Genomic DNA, 16,662 nt, shown 5'->3' with positions numbered 1-16,662 from the left:
TCCATCCATGAGGGGTTCCCTCTGTCCTCCCACTGTTCTCACACAAGGACAGGGGAAACATCTCTGTGGGCTACAGAGCTACAGTTAATTTAAGAGCCTCAGAGACGGGGTTTGAGCTGTGTGACCTTGGGCGAGTCACTTCCTCTCTCTGAGCCGCAGTTTCCTCATCTGTAAAATGGGGTTAAAAGATCTACCTCTCAGGGTTGTTGTAAGGATCAGATGAGATAATAGAGGGGAGGGAGTTTCGTGAACAGTGAAGTACCATGTCTGGAGATATTCTGGAATCCAACACGTATTTATTGGACTTCAGCTCTCTGCCAGGCCCTGGCTCAGCCCGGGGCACACAGTCATAAGCAAGAGAGAGGAGTCCAGCTGGGACAGAAGAGAAAGTGGGAGTGAGAGGACACCCTGGGCCCATAGCCCTACACCACCCAGAGAGGCTGTGTTCTTGTCCAGCTTCTGTCCCTTGCCCCTGGAGCTTGTCTGGGGTGGCACGGCTTCCTTGGCAATGTCACCCCCAAGGCAAACACTGCCAGCCCAGAACTCCGGCGACTTCCAAGACCATCCCCTCCACCCACCATGGAGATTACTCAGCTGAAGGAAGCAAGGTTGTAATTTGTCATCAAAGTCACCCAGCAATGTTTCCACAAATTAGATAAATCTCTCCCAGGCAACAGCCACGAGAGGGGGCTTCCTGCCTGAGCAAGGTGGATGGGGGTGGCGGGACACCTCTGACCCCTTCCTGCCAACTCATCTGTTGTTGCCCTGCTCTCGCTGGCCCTCTCCCTCCCTAGAGAGGCTGCAGACCTGTGGGGGACTGAGAGTCAGACCCTCCTAAATTTAAACCTTCACTGTGCCTCCCACCAGCAGTGGGACCTTGGGCAAGGAACTTGACTTTCTCAGATTCACTTTCCCTAATAATAGTAGTTTCAACCTCATTAGGTTGTTGTGGAGACTAAACAAAGTGAATGATATAAATACCCTTGGGGACTTCCCTGGCGGTCCAGTGGTTAAGACACCACAAGTGCAGGGGGCATAGGTTCAATCCCTGGTTGGGTAACTAAGATCCTGCATGCTGCAGGGTGTGGTCAAGTAAATAAAATAAGAAGTCACTGATATCTTTAAAAAAAAAAAAAAACTTGCACGGTACTAGGCTAGGCGTAGATGAGTTTATCAATTAATTTTTATCTATTTAACAAATATTTGCATGGCACTTATTACGGACCACAAATAAACACTCACTTAATCATCACAAGAACCCAATGAAGTCAGTGTTATTGTCTTTTTGTCTTACAGAGCAAACTGGAGCACAGAGACGTTAAGTGACTTGTCCAAAGTCACACAGCTACCAAGTGGCAGAACTGATATTGAAACCCAGGCTGTCTCCTCTCCTGCTCTTTCACATCTTTCTCCTCAGCCCCTAGTTTTAGAAGCTGGGGGAGGCTGATTCAAGAATAAGCCCCCTCCCACCACCAATCTCTGTCCCCCCCTGACCCCAGCAGGCCTAAGATGGGTTCCTAGGCATCGAACAGGCTCCATTATGTCAGCGGCTACACCGAGTTGCTACCTCAGGAAGGTGACACAGTGGTTATTAACCCCCTTGAGATCTGCCTCTTAGAGCAATACCCTCTCCTCTCCAGCCTCCAGGCCCAGGTTAGAGCCAGAGGTATCCACGCTTTTGCCCTCACTCTTAGACACCTGCTGTGGACTCAGCTGAGCCAGCAAGGGGCAGACCCACTCAGGAAGTACAAGGGACTGTCCACAGCTTTGGAGGGGCCTCAGGGGTAGAAACCTGCTCAGCGGCTTCCCTCCCTTGGAAGCCCCCAGCCTCTGCTCACACACCTCTGGTGACAGAGAGCTCGCCGCCTCTTGCTGGTGGCCTGGGCAGGCCACGGTTGGCCAGCTCTGCCTGTAGACGTGCTTCCTCAAGCCGAGATGAAATCTCTCCGTGTAATTTCCTCCCATTAGTCCTGTCTCTGCCCTTGGGCCCCACAGGCCAGCTGGCTCCCTCCAGCCTGCAGACATCTGGAAATGGCCATCTCTTGGCATGAGGAGTTCCCACTCAGGCTGAACACTCAGTTGCCTCGGCCTGGCCTCGGAAGATAGGGTTCCTGGTGCCTTTCCCACTCTGGTCCCCACCGCCCACCTGTGACTAGCAGGACTGCAGGCTGGCCAGGATAGCCTCTGTGAAGCACTTCAAAGAGCTGGGCCTGAGCGCAGCCCTGCTGGCTGGGAGCAACAATAATAATTGAAACTGGTCGCCACTTAGCAAGAACCTACTCCACACTTGACACTGTGCCAAGGACTTTACAAGCAGGAACTCATCTTCCCAGCTCTTGAGATAATATTATTATTTTAAATATTTTAAAATTTTTATGTATTTATTTAGCTTCACGGGGTCTTAGTTGCAGCTTGCAAACTCTTACTTGCAACAGGTAGGATCCAGTTCCCTACCCAACCAGGGATCAAAACCCCGGCCCCCTGTACTAGAAGCACAGAGTCTTAGCCACTGGACCACCAGGGAAGTCCCAGACTCTACTATTAAAGCTCCCTCTTAACAGATAAGGAACCAAAGGCTCCTAGGAGGAGGTGACTCCCCCAAGGTCCCTCCCGCAGCGCGTAGGTGGAGAAGCCCTAAGTTCACACACAGGCTGTGAGCTCTAAGCCCCGCTCTTGATCACCAGACAACGCAGGCTGTAGTCAAAGGTCAGGAGGACTCATTCACAGGAAACAGAGGCTGAACAGCTCAGGAGCAGTTGAGGGGCTCAAATTCTGAAAGCAATGAGAATCTTGCTTTTGGAGGGGAGAGAGATCCCTGTGGAGCCAAGTAGCCGAGAAGGCTTCCTGGATGAGGGAGAGACCAGAGATGAGCTTTGAAAAAAACACAGCCTTTCAGATGCTAACAAACCAAAGGAAATAGCCACTGGGAGTGTGAGTAACTGAGCTGGGTTGGACTTTTACACAACAGCCCCATCCTATGGTCAGCAGGCGTTTATTATATGCCACGGTATGCTTGGTCCATGTTAGTGCTCAGCAAGGACACAGATGAAAGTCTGTGATCCCAAGAAGCCAAGAACCTAGTAGGGCTCGAGTGAAGACTGGTTAAAGCTGTCAAGACCAGTTTGGGGTGCAAGTGTTGCTAACTGCCTCCATATCAGGGACAAAATTGGAATGTGTTTTGGATAAGGAGTGCCCATCCCTGCCTCCTGAAACCAGAGATAAGAGCTTTCCCCAAAAGACTTTCAGGGGAGCCATGTTCTTTGGAAAATCATACATACGTGGAAAAATAGTTTTATGGTCAAATAAATTTGGAAGGCACTTAACCAAAGGGGGCTAGACAGGAGTTCTCTGGTGCAGGACTTCTCAGAATCTTTACTGGCAGTGACTCCAGAATCTGGTAAAGATCCGCTTTAATCCTCCCTGCCTTCCATGTCCTGTTTCTCCACCCCTACTTCTAGCTGCTAGAAAAGAGGGGGTATTCTACACGGGGCACTGAGCCAGGAAAGCCTGGAAACCCACTACAAGATGGTGGATTGTGCACCCAGGAGGTAGTCTGTCCTAGGACGGGGGTGAACAGGGAGAGCCAGTGTCTGGAGAGGGGGTTCTTGGGAGAAATTGTCCCAGTTGGTGGAGGGGAGGGATGAGGGGGCTCTAGAGAGGACTGTAGGAACTGGGCCATGAAGATGTACCATGCTGGGCAAGGCTCAACAGATAACCAAACTCTCCCCCAAGATCCTGGCTTACCTAGGCCCCAGAGACCCTATGGGGTCAAACTTCATCACAACCCAGAGTGTGGGCTACTGTCCCGCCTCCTAAATTTGACTTGCCTCCTGGACTGACCTTCTTCCTCCAGGAAGCCCTCCCTGTCTACCACGCCATGCATGTGTTTTGGATAAGGAGTGCCCATCCCTGCCTCCTGAAACCAGAGATAAGAGCTTTCCCCAAAAGACTTTCAGGGGAGCCATGATCTTTGGAAAATCATACATATGTGGAAAAACAGTTTTATGGTCAAATAAATTTGGAAGGCACTTAACCAAAGGGGGCTAGACAGGAGTTCTCTGGTGCATGGAATAACCTAGAGTTACTTCTTTTTTTTTTTTTTTTTAAATATTTATTTATTTGGCTGTGCTGGGTCTTAGCTGCAGCATGTGGGATCTAGTTCCCTGACCAGGGATCAAACCCAGGACCCCTGCACTGGGAATCATGTTTCCAAACGCCTGACTCCTGGGAACTCTATTGCCCTGATGTCCCCCACAAGATGACAGGTTCCTTGAAAGCAGGTACTGGGCTTGCTACTTTCTCCCTGAATTCTAAGTGATCACCACTGTGAATGATTCACCCATCCATCTATCCATCTGCTCATACATCCATCCAGCAAGTAAGTCATCCATCTACAAATTTCTGAGCATTGCAGTTAGCCAGCTCTGTGTCAGACCCTAGCGACAAGCAGCAAAGCCTTGACACCCCTGTCTCAAAGAGAGACATTAAATGGTACTTCCCTAGTAACACATTCATATGTCAGTGTGTCCAGGGTTGTTCCCACACCCCAGACAGAAGCGAATACGGACACAGTCCCCTGTGAAGCTGAAGGTGCGTCTTCCATGGACCCTGGGCCCACTTCCTGTGGCATTTCTGGTGCCTCTTGTCTCTCACCTCTGGACTCATCGCCAGAGGCTCCTCACTGCATCCCTGAAACTAGGTGAGGAGTCCTAGGCCTGGAGAAGGCAGTTCACCCAGCAGCCCAGTGGTGGAGCAGGGTTTGGGACCCAGCCACCTGCCACTGAGCTCTTCAGAGACCAGTGCATCCTGGTGGCACACAGCAGCCCCTCCCAGCTTGCCTTTGCTGCTGACACCTTTGTGCCTGTGACTGCAGACCCCTTCAAGTGGAAACCCGGGGCTATTTATTCCTGCAGGTGGGTGGGTGAACGAATTCCAGCTGCATTCACTGGGAACAATAGCTGGCCCATATGTGGTAAATTAGTCCTGGGAAATTGTCCTAGGAGCCCTCGGAACTTGTGGGGCAGCTCTCTTTATACTCGCACCACCACAGCCCCTCAAGCCAGTTTGGTCAAACTTTCTTGGATTATCATCAGGGAAAGTTAACATGGAGCTTCGTTATTAAATTTCTACTTTAAAAGTAATTCTTAGACTTCCCTGGTGGTCCAGTGGCTGAGGCTCTGAGTTCCCAGTGCAGGGGTCCTGGGTTTGATCCCTGGTCAGGGAACTAGATCCCACATGCTGCAACTAAGACCCAGCACAGCCAAATAAATAAATATTAAAAAAAAAAAAGAAGTAACTCTTGGTTATTCCATTCATGGGGGGAGCAGTCTAGGGGAGAACACACAGAAGATTATAAAGCAAACCCTCTTGCTTCATTTTATTATTATTTTCTAAACATTTACTTATTTTAATTTTTTTATTTCACTGTACCAGGTCTTAGTTGCAGCACACAGCATCTTTTAGTTGTGTCAGGCCAGATCTAGTTCCTTGAACAGGAAATTGAACCCAGAGCCCCTGCATTTGGAAAGAGGAGTCTTAGCCACTGGATCGCCAGGGAAGTCCCCTCTTGCTCTATTTTAAAGGCAGCTGCCAGAGCTGTTGCCTCCAGCAATGGTGTGTCTTTACCATTCTGCAGGCCACAACCTCCCACATGTACACACGCAGACATACATGCACAGACATGCAGTGAAACTACACAGAGTTTTCAGAGAGCAAACTGTGTTTCTAGTAACAAACCACAGTCTGCCTCTAGGACGTGTGACCAGGCTTTGCCCTGAGAAAGAAAGCCTCACGGGAAGAGTTCCTGCCTGGAGCCAGCAGCCCAGCCTTCAGGCAGTGTTCAGCAAGCCCTAACAGGATGCCAGGCGGCTGGCGGGCAGGAAGAGACCCACTCTGAACCTCTCCTCGTTGTAATTTACCAAATCCATCTGGGGCTCCTTTGAGCTTTTTTCTGGAAACGCCACATCTCAAGGGTCTCCCTGTTAGAAAAGGTCAGAGAGTTCATGTGATCCTTTCATGTTAAAGGAACTTGAAAGAAAAGGAAAGGAAATGTATATTTTCAGCCTTATAGTTGTGATTAAGTGGGCTCAGGCCATGAGAACATTTAGATGATTTACATGACGTTACATGAAGAGCCAATTAGCCTAACAACTTCCGAAAAATATCTAGCTCAAGAGCACCCATTTATTAGAGCGCTTGGAATGTGCTGGTGTCGTGCTAAGCTCTTTCCTAGGAAACATGAGTCATCTCAACCTCACAGAGCAAGGCAGGCTTAGGGTGATACCCATTTTACCCATGAGGAAGCTGAGGCTCAGAGAGGGTCAGTGATTTGTCTGACAAATCACTAACACCAGCTAACAAATGACAGGGCAGGGATAGAAACCAGGTTTGTATAAATCCAAACCCAGAGCTCTTTTGTTCCATCCCTCAACTCTTAAGAGCTCTGACTTTGTCCTGCATTCAGATTCTGATGACGGCACAGTCCACCAGGTTCATTAGCATGTAGATGAAGCCTCATTAAAATCCTGGGCTGCATGAACCCAGAAGATTCTGGGGCCTCCCTGCAGCTGGCCTTGGTCCCCAAACTCCCTGGTCACCTTCAGGGGAGCAGCCACAGATTCTATTCACCACTCTGTAAAAACACCCCAGAGTCTACCATCTCTGTTTGGGATCTGAGTCAGTGCCCAGAGCAGGTGTCTAGAGTGGGATGAGAGATGGTACGTCCATGGGAGAGATGGTACAGGCCAAGGTCCATCTGACTCAAGGGAGATGAGATTGGTTGTAGCAATCCCAGCAAATGGCTTGAGCTACTCTATACAGACCAGTCAGGAAGTTTCCCCAATCCTCTGGGTGGCCCCTGTATGCAACATAAGCCACCCAGAAACCTGAGATTCTATTAATAACAGTTCTTTTTTTTTTTTTTAATTTATTTGGCTGTGCCAAGTCAGTTGTAGCACAAAATCTTCAATATTTAGCTGAGACATGCAAACCCTTACTTGTAGCATGTGGGATCTAGTTCCCTAATCAGGGATCGAACCCAGGCCCCCACATTGGGAGCGTGGAGTCTTAGCCCCTGGGGAAGTCCCCAGTGACAGCTCATTCATCCCCATTTGTCTTCAAAGATCACAAAGCAGATAAGGACACACTCTGGAATTTTAGAAGTCATAATGAAACACTAGAATGTGGTAGGGGCGCTCAGAAGTTAGACTGCCAGGGTTCAGAATACTAATATTCTTACTTCTAAGCTGTGAGACCTGGGATAACTTACTTAACCTCTCTGAGGCTTAGTTCCCTCATCCATAAATGCAGATAACTGTCCCTATGTTATAGAATTGGTATGGTGATTAAATGAGATAATGTGTGTGAAGCTCTTGGCCTGATGCCTGGCACATAGTAATCAGTCAGTACTATGACATCTCTGTGTGGATGATGATGCTGGAATCAGTGCTGACCAGACAAGGGGCTGCTGCACAGGTGGATCTGTCTTATGGGGACAAGCCCGAATATCTTTTCCTCTCTCTTTCCCTAAGCCTTACAGAGCTTTCCAGGCCCAGATGAAGTGTGTCCATCTCCTTCAGGAAGCCAGCCTGACCAGTCCAGCCACACTGATCTCCCCGTATCTGAGCTCCTTCTGCCCATTATCTGTATAGATTAGTGAAGTAACAAACTCAGCTCTAGTAATTTCTCAGCTTCTCTAGCAGTCAATGCCTCCTGGAGGGCAGGTCCCCTCCTTGGCCCCTCCCTCCTCCACGGCCTGAGTCCAGGGTTAGGTACAGGATAGAAGCTCCCTCAGTACACCTTCAGGCTGATTCCAGTGTGGCTGTGGAAGTCTGAGAATCAGTCTCTCTCTCTCCCTACCCTACCCCATCTCACACCTTGTTCTCCCTACTCACCTACCCCGTTCCTTGTTCCATCCAGCAGAGCAAGAGTTGGGGCCATCACCCCATAGGACGGCAGTTCCCAGACGGTGGGAGTTCACAGCCCCGTAAAATGTCTGAAGAAATTTGGGGTGGGAGAGGGAATAGAGTGGTCAAATTTTTTTCTGGTAAATAAAAATATTTTAAAAATCAATTCTTACCATCATTTTAGTAAAGAAAGTTTGTTTTCACACCAATAGAACAGAAAGCTCATAAGCTCTGACTAAAGGCTAATACTGAAAAAAATTTTAGCCTTATTGGGAGAAACAAACCAGCCACTTCACCGTTGCCCTGACTTCTCTCCTTTCTCCATGGAGAAATCTTCAACCCCCGCCCCCCCCCCCCCCGCCCCCACCTATGTCCACTGGGTTTGCGGACCTTTGTGCCAGAGTAGGCTCCTGCTAAGCTGGGGCCGCCGGAAAACAGAGGAAGACCTCCAAAGCTTTTGGGTTAGGCGGATTTATACTCCCATTCAGCCTCCCAGAGGAGGCTCAGTCAAAGGCCAGACCCAGCAACCTCAGGGGCAGAGGAGGTGGGGGAAGCTTCGATCCCCTCCTCCAGTACCTTGTCCCCTCCCAACTGGGCTGAGTTAGGCTGAAACAACCCCCGCCCCCCCCTCCCCCCCCAACACACACTCTAGAGGGGATGAGTGAGCTCACTCTCTCTCTCTCTCTTTTTCTCTCTCTCTCTCTCTCAAACTAATGGGCAGGGTCTTCCCACATCTCCATCACAAACGGAGTACTAGTGCCCAAAGCCCCCCCACCCCACCCGCAGCACCAGGAAGGGAGAAAAAATGGGCACTCCAGCCCCGAAGTGGGGGGCCGAGGCGACCCGCTGGGCGGGTGCAGATAGGATCTGAACGGAGAGAAGGGCGGCTCTTTGATCCGCAGCCAGCCCGGCTGGGCCTGGACCCGCAGGGGCGGCTCGGCCCTCTTCCGGCCAGGCTTTGCGCCGCTGCAGGAGTCCTGTGGGACTCTGAACCGGACAAGCGTCCAAGACGCTCTCTCCTCCCAAATACCCTCTGCACCAGTTGCTTTCGGGAGACGTGGGAAGGTCAACACTGAATCCAGCACGGAAACCTGCCTGGTCTGTGGTTTACTGCACCGCGATTCTAAAGGGCCTGTTTCTTGCCTAGATAGTATCTGAGCTGAAGTCAAGAGTGCTGAGGAGGCCCGCATGGACATGACCCACGGGGCCTGATAGTTCGGAAGGAAGTTGGCTCACGTTCCACGTTCCGGCGCTCCTCCGCGTGTAGACCCTGAAGCCTAGATCTTGCGAGGGCCGGCCTGCGCCAGGCTTGGAGTCAATGGACTCTGCGCGAATGGGACTTCCTGGTTAAGTTGCTTGGGACCACCAACCCCTCAACACAATCCGGCAGCCCACGGAGCTGCCCAAAGCCTCGCCTCCCGGGCCGGGCCACAGGTTCCGGGCATGAAACTCAGTTGGACCAGTTGTTGTGGGGGGTGAGTCGGGTCTGGAGGATTGGCATGGGCCCTGGAGGGATACTTCTTTCTTGCCCTCTTGGCTGCGTTCGCACCTCCGAGCCTCCACGTGGCTGAGAGGCCCGTCACAGTTATGCGGTGTATGAGTCCTTCATACAAGAGGCACTCAATAAATGTGTGAGAGGGTATAATGCCTGTGCTTGCGCTGGGTGAGGGCGACCTGGAAGGAGGTCCCAGATTGGCAGAGGGCTGGAAGATGCACCCAGAGAATGGAGTTTTGAGGAGTCCTAACTCTGCCAGCCCGGTGTTCGATCATAGCCTCGAGCAGCCCCTAAGCTCAAGGAAGACCCCAGTTCCAAGCCCAGGACATACTATACTGAGCCTAGGCACAGACACTGTTCACACCTTGGCTACCTATCCAAGGCACTCCCAAACCCCAAAGGCCTAGGGGACCTGAGCACTACACCGCTGAGGGAGAAACCTGGGCGCAGGAAAGGAATCCCTTGTTTTAGGTGAGGAATCGGGGTTAAGAACCCCCTTTAGATTCCCCGCATTTCAGGAGAAGGGTGATGCTTCTCAGGCTCCTCCGACGCACCATCCAAAGGCTGGGAGAGCGAGCCCTTTAAGACTTTGCCCACTGGGCGCGTCCCGGCCTCTCCCAGGAGTGGAGGGGCGGGGCGCTTTGGCTCCGCCCCCCGGCCGGGCCCGCCCCCGGCGTCCCCGCCCCGCCCCCGGCACTCCGCCGGCGGCGCCTTTGATGTTCTGACCCGCCAGCTCCCGGAGCCTCTCAACCCGGCGCCCGCGCCCCGCGCCCGCAGCCCGCCCAGGCGGAGTCACCCCGCGCTCCGCCCGCCGCGATCCGGGCTCGGAGGTCCGGACTCCGGGCTCGCCGCCTCCCGGGCCGGCTCCGCGCCCCGCACCCCCGAGCCCCGCGACCCCGCAGGCTGAGCGCACCATGCCGCAGCTGGACTCGGGCGGGGGTGGCGCGGGCGGCGGCGACGACCTCGGCGCGCCCGACGAGCTGCTGGCCTTCCAGGACGAGGGCGAGGAGCAGGACGACAAGAGCCGCGACAGCGCCGCGGGCCCCGAGCGCGACCTGGCCGAGCTCAAGTCGTCGCTCGTCAATGAGTCCGAGGGCGCGGCCGGCGACGCGGGGGTCCCGGGGGCGGGCGCCGGTGCCCGCGGCGAGGCCGAGGTCGGGGCGGAGGTGAGCGCTGGCCCGCGCCCCGTTGCTCCCCCGAAGCCGCCTCGCTCCGTCGCCCCTGGCGCTCGGCTCGCGCTGCCCCGCCCCTCCCTCCCTCGGCTCTCAGGGGTCCCCATCCCTCAGACCCCTCCCGTCCCGGGCCCCGAGCCCCCAGCTTTCCCAGCCCTTTCAAGGCCCCTTTGGATCTCCCCGCAGGCTCTCGGGCGGGAACACACTTCGCAGAGACTTTTCCCCGACAAACTTCCAGAGTCTCTGGAAGACGGTGAGTTTCTGCCCAGCCCAGCTCCCCTCCTCCCGCTAAGGCCCGGCCTCGGTGGGAGAGCCGGGCCGCCGAGTACGGGAGGGAGCCGAGGGGGTGTCTCCCCCCGCCCCCCACGGCAGCTCGAGGAGGCGGTAAAACCGAGGGGGTGGGGGAGTGGGGGGCGGGTTTCCCGGGCGCCGCCAGGCTCGAGTCACTTCCGGTGCCCTGACCTTTATAGGAGTAAACAGACCCCCGCCATCTCCGCCTCCCCTCCTGTCCAGGTGACTTGACTAATCCCCCGTCTTGAGGAGGAAGCGCGCTGGCCAAGGTTCCTTGGCCGGAGGGCAGAGTTGGGGTCGAGGAAGGGAGGCCCGAACTCTGGGTCCGTCGTCAAACCTTGGCACTGCGGGGACCTCCCCCCCGCCCCAGCCCTTCAAGTCAGGAACTTGAAGGGGACCCCTTGGCAGTTCTGATCTTCTCTCGATCGAGCAGACAGCCTTCAGCCCCAGCCACCCTGGGCTGGCGCTTCTGACCAGCTGTGGTTTTTCCAGGCCTGAAGGCCCCGGAGTGCACCAGCGGCATGTACAAAGACACCGTCTACTCCGCCTTCAATCTGCTCATGCACTACCCGCCCCCCTCGGGAGCAGGGCAGCACCCCCAGCCGCAGCCCCCGCTGGTAAGTGGCCCCAGCAGCCCAGCCGGCCTTGTGCCTGCTACCTCCTTCATCAGGTATGTGAGGCATGGGCAAGAAGTGACTTTTACCTAGAACAAAATAGATACAGGAGAACGCTGTTCTTGTCCCTTTCCCCATACACACCCAGTGGGGTCTTAACCAGAAAGAGATCGTTCCTGAAGGAAAGAGGACAGCCCCAAGCACCCCCACTTACCTCCAGCGGTTGGCTTTTGTCTTCCTAGCTTGGTCACTAGCAGGTGCTGGCTCTGTCCTGGAGCTCGGTGATGCTAGGGTAGCATCTTCTTGAAGAACTTTTCATCTGAGACCACCCATCCCTCCTTAGGGTGGTGTAGGTAGCATGGAGTTTTGAGCTTTGCTGTTAGCCTTCCACTAAGTCCCAAGCTGGGGGGAATGGGTAGAAAAGCTGGGCTGCTTTAGGTCTTCTGGTTGTACAAGAGAAACATCTCCTACTCGTTCTGTCCTTGTTGGCATGAATGTGGGCTTCCCAGAGAAAGAACCTGACCACAATGTGGGGAAAGTAGGTTTTTAAGAAGCTGGCTTGGTCTCAAATGTACCAGGAACGGCTTGCAAAGGTGTTTCAAATCAGTAGTGTCAGTTAGGGGCCTGTTTAATCAATTTGCAAATTGAACTGGTTTAAGTACCCAGTGCTTTGAGAAGACTGCATGATCATTACAAATCGTGCTTTTCTGCCCGTTGGTGCAGGTGACCTAAAGTGTGAAGAGCCTTTTCTGAGTGCTTCAGGGCAGCAGTAAAGCTGTGCTTAACGAAAAACTCAGATTAGTGTTCCAGACTCTGCTCAGCTGGCCCAAGTCAGGGGTGAGATTAGAGCTTCGAGGGTACATGAAAGGGCTTGGGGTCTGTGGTGGGTGGGTGTTGGGTGCAAACATAGACCCCCGTGTAGGTCAGGCCAGCAGGGGGAGGCTCATATGTTAGGGTGGGGGGTCACCCGTCACCCAGAGGGTGGAGAGTGACTGCCAGGTTCTTTTGGATCAAGAGTGAGGAGCGTAGGTTCTGAAAGCAGTTTCATGCTGAAGCTGGTGGGACGTGAGAAAGTAGACTGGGGCTTCTCTCCAGAAACCCAAGATGGAAAACCTGGTAGACAGCTGACTGGAAATAAGCTCCTTGCCCTTTGGACCCCCGTTCCTTCATCTGTAAAGGAACACGTTGGTTGGTTGAGTGGTCTGTCGCTTTCTGGCTCCGTCTGTGAGGTATTTGCTTCCTTCCAAGTCTGTGGGGGAAGGGGCTTGCTTGCCTTCTGACCTTGCCACCTGACACAGTAGCTCTCCCCAGAGACCTCCACCTTCCATGAGCCTGCTGTTAACAAAAATGCTTTGGGGGCTCCCTACAAGGTGTAAACTCAGACTTGGGGCCAGGTGGTGGGACATAATCCGCCACTGCCTAAACACCGGCAGCGGAGTTGCTGACAGGGGGCTGGGGTTGCTGATCACCAAGACTGAACAAAAGGCTCAAAACAGACCTTGCAGGCAGGTTCCCTCCAGCATCTTGTGATCCCACAGAGGTGCAGGGAAAAGGCGGTGTTTCTGAGTTCCTTTTACAGTCTGGGCAAGTGGTAGGAGAGCGCCCAGGGTGGGAGTTCCTTGTTCTCCACAAGGGTGTGGTGATGGAACCATTTGGTGTCCTTTAGCTTATACTGGTCAGAGTGTCGCAGATGGCCGGCCGCCTCCAGCAGTCAGGACTCAAGGGGAGCGGGGGCTGGAGCAGGCACACCACCACTCCCCTGGCCTGGATCAGTTATCTTTTAAACTTTGAGATCGTTCTCAAGCTGCAGCAGATGCATTTCTGCATGTCACACTCTCTCTTATAGGGGCAAATCCCTTTGTCTTCCTCCCCACCCTGCTGTCGCCTCCCACGGCCTGGCTTCTGGGCTCACAGGAAGAGGGCAGGCTCTGGAGCTGACTTTCTGTGCCCTGGCATTGGCTGCTCCGTGGGGCTGGAGACAAGGACAGAGGCACGGGAGGGCCTGCACTGGGGAGACACTGGGTGAGGAAGATGTACGTGAATTTGGGGGGGCTCCTTTAAGCAAACCTGTTACAAAGGAACAGCTAGAAGAGTAGTAGGTGTTTGTGTTACTCGAAGAGTTATGTGGACATTTAAAATATGGTGAGCTTTTAAAAGGCAAAATTAATTGACCCTGTGTTTTGGGAACCCATTTATCATGTGATTCAAGGTTCCTGTGTCTGGAATGAAGAAAGATACTCTTACAGTGGGTTAGGAGTCCCTTGTGAGGTCCTCAGGAAGAATTGTCTTTGGAGGTTTTTTCCCCAAAGCTGTGTTTTCCTGAGGCCATCTTCAGGGAACAGAGGATACGCTGCCCAGACCCTGCCCGTGGGCTTTGGAACTAGGCCCCTCTTGTTCCTTGCCCTCTCTGAGAGAATCAACTGGTCAACAATTGTGCTGGGGACCTTAAGGCCGATCGCTTGACCTTCCCTGACAGTGGGGAAAACCCATGCCAGGGACTTTCTCTGCCCTTGTCTGGATGGAACACCCATGTAGCTACTACGCTGGACACCTCATAGTAGGCAAACTGGAATCCTGTCAGGAGCGATTGCCAGGGGGGTGCAGAGGGAGATTTTGCTTCTTTTTGGTACTTGGCTCCTTGCAAACTCTGTTTTTGGAAGTGGAAATTAGGTCAAGGTTAATTTCACAGCTAATGTCTTTCAGGAGTCTCATGTAGGTTTGCAGACAAACCTAGACCCGTACCAATGCTTGTTTTGTTTGTTCCACTCTGGGATTGTAGTCGGGAGGGCAATGACCTGGTCCTGGGCCAGACTTTGAGGGATTTCTGGGATGAGTGAGGCATCACTCCTTAGGGAAACTCAGACTCTAGGATGTGCAGAACTGACAATTTGGTACAAATTCTCATCTCAGAAAGGATATGAGGCCTCATCACTCTTCTGGCCCCTTCCAGGGGCTCCACTTGGTGTCTGTGGCCCAGAAGGCTGGTGAGCCTTTCACCATTTAGATGAAATGCCCAGAATAGGCAAATCCAGAGACAGAAAGTAGGGGAATGTTTGCTGGGGCTCAGGGAAGAAGAGAATGGGGAGTGACTGCTAATAGGTATGGGATTTCTTTTTGGGGTGATGAATGTGTTCCTGAATTAGATCGTGGGGATGGTTGCACAACCTTGTGAGCATATTAAAAGCCACTGAATTGTGTACTTTAAAATGGTCAATTTCAAGGTATGTAAATTACTTCTCAATTCCAAAAAAAAAAAAACTTGAGCTGAGCCTTTTGGCTCTTACAGGGACTTGGGGCTGTTTCCCTGTGCCACCCCGGTGTCTGGGCATGCCCCGAGACCTCTGAGGTGGAGGTGCCCACTTGAAGCAGTGGACTCATGCTTGGGTTCCTGGCCATCGGGCTCACATTCTTTGACTCCAAGGTCTGAGGTCCAAGTGAGGATCGTGCGAGCAAGCCTAGGGGAGCAGGAGGTGAGGGTAAGAGCAAGACTTCAGCAGAGGAAGGAAGTGCTGCTGACGCATGGCCAGCCTGTCCTGGGGAGCTCTGCAGAGATGCACCCACCCAGCCCTCCACACCCTTCAGAAGACAAGCAGTGAGGCCTTGCGGGGGAGGGTTAGTGATGGTTGGTCACCAGCCCTGGTTGGGGTGACGGAGTTTGGCACCAGGGTGGGTACCAGATGGACCAGAAGCAGCCTCTCTGAGGGTGCCCAGCTTAGCGGAGGAGACATGAATAGACTTGGACCCCTGGCCAGAGCAGTCCTGTCACAAAAGGGCCTGCTGGCAGTGTCCTGGGCACACCTGGCCCCTCCTGGGCTGTGGGAGAGGGTCTGCTGAGCAGCTCCTTGAAGGAGTAGTCTGCCAAATAAAGACACCGGGGACTGGCAGGCATCTAGGCTCCCCTCCAGACATTCCAGATCTTCTACTTCTCTACTGAATTTGCCACCCCCAAATCCAAGCCATCACCATCCCTCCCCTAGGAGGGCAGCCTCCTCTATAGTCCCTCTGACAGACCTGGGTCCCCACCCTAACCCTCACCCTCAATCCAGGATCCCCAAGGAGCTGAACAGAAGTCAGATCCCATCTCTCGCCGGATTAAACCCTGTAGAGGCTCCCATTGCTCTCGGAGTAAAATCTGAGCCACTCAGCACAGCCTGAGTGCCTAGGTGACCAGCCCCTGCTGACCACCCCTCCTCATCTGCACCACACTCTTCCTCTCTCCCTAAAAAGCAGCCCCCCAGTGCCCTGACAGGACACTGAGTTCTTTGCACCTCAAGACCTTCACACTCATTCCTTCAGCTTGGCATTCTCTTCAGCTCTTCACCTCGCTGCCACTTTCTCATTCCTCACCCAGGGCTTATTCAGATGTCATCTCTTCAGAGAGACTCGGCTCTGACCATCCAAGAGGGGCCCTCCATCACACCCTGCCCCAGGCCTCAGCTGCCCTGCCCACCCTAGCAGCGTTTCAGGCCAAGGAGGTTGGCGTTGGTTAATGATGCAGTTGCCATGCTCAGGCCAGAGGCAGCCCATATGTCAGAAATCTTTGAGCCTTAGTTTCCTCCTCTGCACAACGGGAGTGGCAAGCCCTCCTCCCAGAGCTGAAGTGAGGACCAGAGGCAGGGGTACCGGGGATGTGCCCAGGAAGGTGCCAGTGTGGCCTGGGCTTGGGGGTCAGGATTTGGCCACAACTGATCCCTTCTCCTTCGCTGTCCTGGCCCCTCTGGGACCAGTGGTGGCTCAGTGGTAGTAACTCTACTTTGGGCCACAGAGTTTGGGGTCTGAACACTGGAGTGGGGATTTGGGTATATGGGCCTCTCCTCAATGCCTGCCTCACCCAGGGATTCTTGGGAGGAAAAGTGTGAATCCTGGGACCAGGCTGGGAGCCACAGCCACTCATTCTGTCCTGAGAATCCTCTCCTACCACCCTAGAGATTTGTCTCAAAGAGGCCCCCCCTCCCCTAGCCATACAGAAGGCCTTTACATGTGATGTCAGGGGCTGAAGCTATTTTGTAAGGGAACAAAGGGGAAAGACCTTGGTGGCCATTAGCCTCTGAACCATTCCCAGAGCTTTTCTCACACGGTCCCCCTGTGCGCAACCTCCTGGGTCTTATTCCAATGCTTCCTCAGTGTGGGGGGTGCACCCCAGGCAGTGCCCATGTATGGCTTCACTTGTTTTCCGTCATGTTTAT

At 53.5% G+C, this 16,662-nt stretch overlaps 1 protein-coding gene and 1 long non-coding RNA gene across 6 annotated transcripts in view; one reads left to right on the top strand and one right to left on the bottom strand.

Annotated features, from left to right (window-relative positions):
* Positions 1-11,963, bottom strand: part of LOC122439922 — a 48,185-nt gene extending 36,222 nt beyond the window's left edge. The window contains exons 1-2 of the long non-coding RNA XR_006269020.1: positions 11,691-11,963; positions 7,893-7,993 (exon numbers count right to left, since the gene is read on the bottom strand). This is a non-coding gene — a long non-coding RNA (uncharacterized LOC122439922). The remainder of the gene's footprint in view (positions 1-7,892; positions 7,994-11,690) is intronic.
* TCF7 (transcription factor 7) overlaps positions 10,111-16,662 on the top strand; it is a 31,844-nt gene continuing 25,292 nt past the window's right edge. For all 5 annotated transcript variants that reach the window (XM_043465508.1, XM_043465503.1, XM_043465506.1 and 2 more), the window contains exons 1-3: positions 10,111-10,565; positions 10,758-10,824; positions 11,355-11,479. In XM_043465508.1, the coding sequence (XP_043321443.1) occupies positions 10,314-10,565; positions 10,758-10,824; positions 11,355-11,479 (444 nt within the window). In that variant the 5' untranslated portion in view covers positions 10,111-10,313. The remainder of the gene's footprint in view (positions 10,566-10,757; positions 10,825-11,354; positions 11,480-16,662) is intronic.

The sequence above is a fragment of the Cervus canadensis genome, chromosome 4 (genome assembly GCF_019320065.1).
Source record: "Cervus canadensis isolate Bull #8, Minnesota chromosome 4, ASM1932006v1, whole genome shotgun sequence".
In the NCBI taxonomy this organism is placed as follows: Eukaryota; Metazoa; Chordata; class Mammalia; order Artiodactyla; family Cervidae; genus Cervus; species Cervus canadensis.
The sequence above is the reverse complement of the archived record's forward strand: the minus strand, read 5'-3'. Positions and strand labels throughout refer to the sequence as shown.